Below are 3,617 nucleotides of genomic sequence, written 5' to 3' on the forward strand. Positions count from 1 at the left end.
ATTTTTTGGTGCCCAATAACAAACTAACAACTTTTTGGTGCCCTATTATTTTTCCCACAAATGGTGAATTTAATTAGCTTAAAATGAAGCATCAAGCGGATACAAACACAATCATTACACATTGATCTCTGCATAGTTAGGAAATGCTCTATTATAGGGCTGTTGTTGGGATGCTCTAAAATGCACCATATGGATATGGATGTCGTTTGGTAGATAGCGTTTGGCGCATAAACACTTGATTTCGACAGGGAAAAACTTTTCACTATAATGAGGGAGACCTTATTACTGAATCAAAAGGAATGGTCCATCTTCCACCTTCAACTTGAGACGCTGGATTGGTGTGAGCCGACTGCAAGATACGATTGTAGAACTTGTGCCTAATCTCTCGCTCTTGCTGAACCTAAATCTTGTTGTAAAGAGGAGGGAAACGGCATGGCCCCGCCCACTCCACATCGTCCAGAAACCCGGCCTTCTGGCAGAACTCGACGCTGTCCGTGATGGTCTCCTCCAGCGACCGGCAGCTCCACCCCAGCTTCTTCAGCTTGTCGGTGGTCATTGGCGCCGGGTGATCCATATCACTGATGCTTTCCCTGCAATTTTGCCAAAGTGAATGAAGTCAACCAGTGCTGGGGATGGGATGGGCTTCAGCATTCCAGGGAGGGAAAAGAGGAGGATAAAGAGGCCTGCGTACTTGCTTATGTGAGGGTAGTCAGGGTACATGCTCTTGAGCAAGTCCAGCAGGTCGCGGGCGGTGATGACATGTGGGGCGCAGATGTGCCTGCCGGTGGCCTCGGGCGCCTCGTAGAGAAGAAGCAGCGCGTCGGCGGTGTCACGCACGTCGACGATGTGCCAGAGCTTGTCCCTCATCCGGTCAGGGCCTCCTGCATGCATCGGCGCTCAAAGGATGAGAAACAGAGGACAGGGCACACGGTGCATCATCAGGTTGTGAGCGTGAGGTGATGACTGAAACCACCTTTCAGGAAGTAGATGAGGAACTGGCTGCTCGCGTTCACCGTTGGCTGCAGCAGGGGACCGAACACCACCGCCGGGTTGAGGGTGACCACATCCAGGCCGGTCCGCCGCCCGTACTCGAGCGCCGCCTCTTCTGCGGTGATCTTGGAAACCGAATACCAGTCCTGCAGAGCCATGGCAAAGATAAAGAAATCACAAGTTTATTAATTGCTCACAACAAGATTTGGTGCTTCCCTAACAGCACCAGATTCGGTGAAAGTACCTCGTTGCTCCTGCAGAACTCTCTGTCTGACCAACTACTTTCATCTTTGATCTTGTCGGTGGGCCAATCTTTCGGGTTGATATCGACGGCGACTATGGATGACACGACGACCAGCCGCCGAACCTTGGCGGCGGACGCAGCCTCCAGTACATTCCTCGTACCAGTAGCAGCAGGACCCAAAACTTCAACCTGTGTGTACGTATGGCATGAATACTTAGTCTGATGTTCAGTTGTAATGTAAATGACGATACATGTCGTACACAAGATCTGCGAAGTGCAGACTCACCTCTGGATCAGTCACATCCCCCTTAGGAACCGGGCTCGCGACATGGAAAACTCCCTGGCTTCCCTCTATGGCAGCCGCCATCGCGTCGTAATCAAGCAGATCGGCCTTGATAAGCTTGAGATTTTCAGATGCGTTCTCTAGCGACCTCAGATGGCCGGTCTTCTTCTCACCTGAAACATTATCAGAACTATTCATCTGTTTATAGTACGACACTACTAATATATATATACTACCCCCTCCCAAAATAAGTGTCCCATTTAGTGCAACTTATTTTGGGACGGAGGGCGTATATGCCAATTGTTTTGTGCATCGATCGAGGGTGCACTGATCCAACGGTCTAGCGCTACAAAGTATATCAGCGCAAGTAGCTTAAACAGGAACACCAGATCCCACGCTACTTCATCAGCCAGACGTCCAGATAACCCCAGAGAACAGGTAACAACTAACAACAGTAGAAGATCGAGCTTTTCCGGGGAACCGGAATCTGGATCCACGGTGATCATGCTATGTAGATGACACCTTGACCGATGTCACCGACTTGTGTCCCATTCAAAGAAGGAAAAATCTGGAGAGGGTGGGGTCGGAGCAGGCTCGGTGGCTGCGCCGCGGAGGAGGTGGTAGAGGAAGTCGGGGTGGCCGGAGATTCGCCGAGCCGAGACCGCCATGGCGGGGTCGCATGCACGGGCACGGGCACAAAAGGAGTCAAGCAGGCAGGCACGTACCGAGGTCGCGCACGGTGCCGCGGACGGTGTAGCCGCGGGACAGGAGGAGCTTGACGAGCCACGAGGCGATGTACCCGGCGGCGCCGGTGACGCACACCGTCTCCCCCTTGGCTCCATCCATACGCCCGACCATGGCTGAAGCTGATAGGCTCCACTCCACACACTGACACACACACACCACAGAGCGCGAGCTCCACTCAACGTCTGTGGTTGCTAGCAGCAGCAGGAGTGCTCAACGATAGCTACTGGGTCAGGGAAGCAGCCTGCTACAAGTACAGGTTGGAGGGAAATTTGCAGGGCACACACACACGTACGAATCAGCGTTTGTTTATATGCAACTTCGGGCGGCCCGTAGATCAGAATCTTGATCTGGAACTCACGTGGAACTGATTATAGTTTCTGATACGCAAAGATTCAGCATGGAGCACGCCGATATATTGTATATATAGACTACTTGAAACTCGAGCATCCATGCGCAACTTGATCGCTTTGAGCTCAAATAGCGCACAGATCGACATGCTAGCAGTTATCGCGCCGGCACTATTTTGTATCTTTTGTCGGCACAGTATACACTATAATTACGGGGAGCGTCTAAACGTCAGGTACGTGAAAGAACGCTTCGCACCAGTCACTTTGTTTTCTGCCAGTCCGATCCGCATCCAACCGGCCGTCTTCCGGGGAATATCTGGTGCACCAGAGCTTGTGGTGCTACCGGTGCACCGAACTCACATTGTATTTTTAAAAATTTAAAAAAGTCTGAAAAAAATTAGCACACTCACACAATAGCAATGTAGGTTCTCACAAAATTTCAAGTCAAAATTTAAAACATAACTAAAAAAATGACAAATTCAACACTGAATAGTACATAACATAACTTGGGCTTTAGACTTGGCCCATTATTACACTGATGTCAAATTTGTCATTTTTGTAGCTCAAAAAACATTTCAAATTTTTATACGAAATTTTGTGACATCGTACATTGATGTTGTGTTAGAATGCTAGATTTTTTTTTCAGATTTAAAAATATATTCTATGGCATCCGGTGCACCAGTAGCACCACAAGTGCGGGTGCACCGGATACATTCTCGGCCGTCTTCTTCCTCCCAACCGACTTCATCCTCAAGCCGCGATCTGATCCATCCTTCTCTGCAACCGTTGGCCTACCCTGCCCCATCGGTCTGCTCCACCCCCTGTGGCCGACGGGCGCCGCCGCACACCGCCTCGTCACCCCTCCTCTCAACCTCTCCCCACCACTATTGCTAACCATCGCCCCAGCTACCCCTCTAAGCCCCACACCACCCGAAAAAACCTCCGGTGATCCCCAGCACCCCCGACCGCTAAGATAGATAATGGGGCTGTTGCTTCCCTCTAAGAT

At 50.6% G+C, this 3,617-nt stretch overlaps 1 protein-coding gene across 1 annotated transcript; it reads right to left on the reverse strand.

Moving 5' to 3' along the window:
• Positions 1-64: 64 nt before the first annotated feature.
• LOC119302059 (cinnamoyl-CoA reductase 2-like) lies at positions 65-2,532 on the reverse strand. The gene is made up of 6 exons (XM_037579077.1): positions 2,243-2,532; positions 1,521-1,690; positions 1,235-1,423; positions 974-1,136; positions 692-881; positions 65-590 (listed from the first exon to the last, which is right to left on the reverse strand). Exons 1-6 carry the CDS (start codon positions 2,373-2,375, stop codon positions 401-403), a joined length of 1,035 nt encoding a protein of 344 aa, XP_037434974.1. The 5' UTR covers positions 2,376-2,532; the 3' UTR covers positions 65-400.
• Positions 2,533-3,617: the final 1,085 nt, after the last annotated feature.

This window comes from Triticum dicoccoides, chromosome 5A (genome assembly GCF_002162155.2).
Source record: "Triticum dicoccoides isolate Atlit2015 ecotype Zavitan chromosome 5A, WEW_v2.0, whole genome shotgun sequence".
Classification (NCBI taxonomy): domain Eukaryota; kingdom Viridiplantae; phylum Streptophyta; class Magnoliopsida; order Poales; family Poaceae; genus Triticum; species Triticum dicoccoides.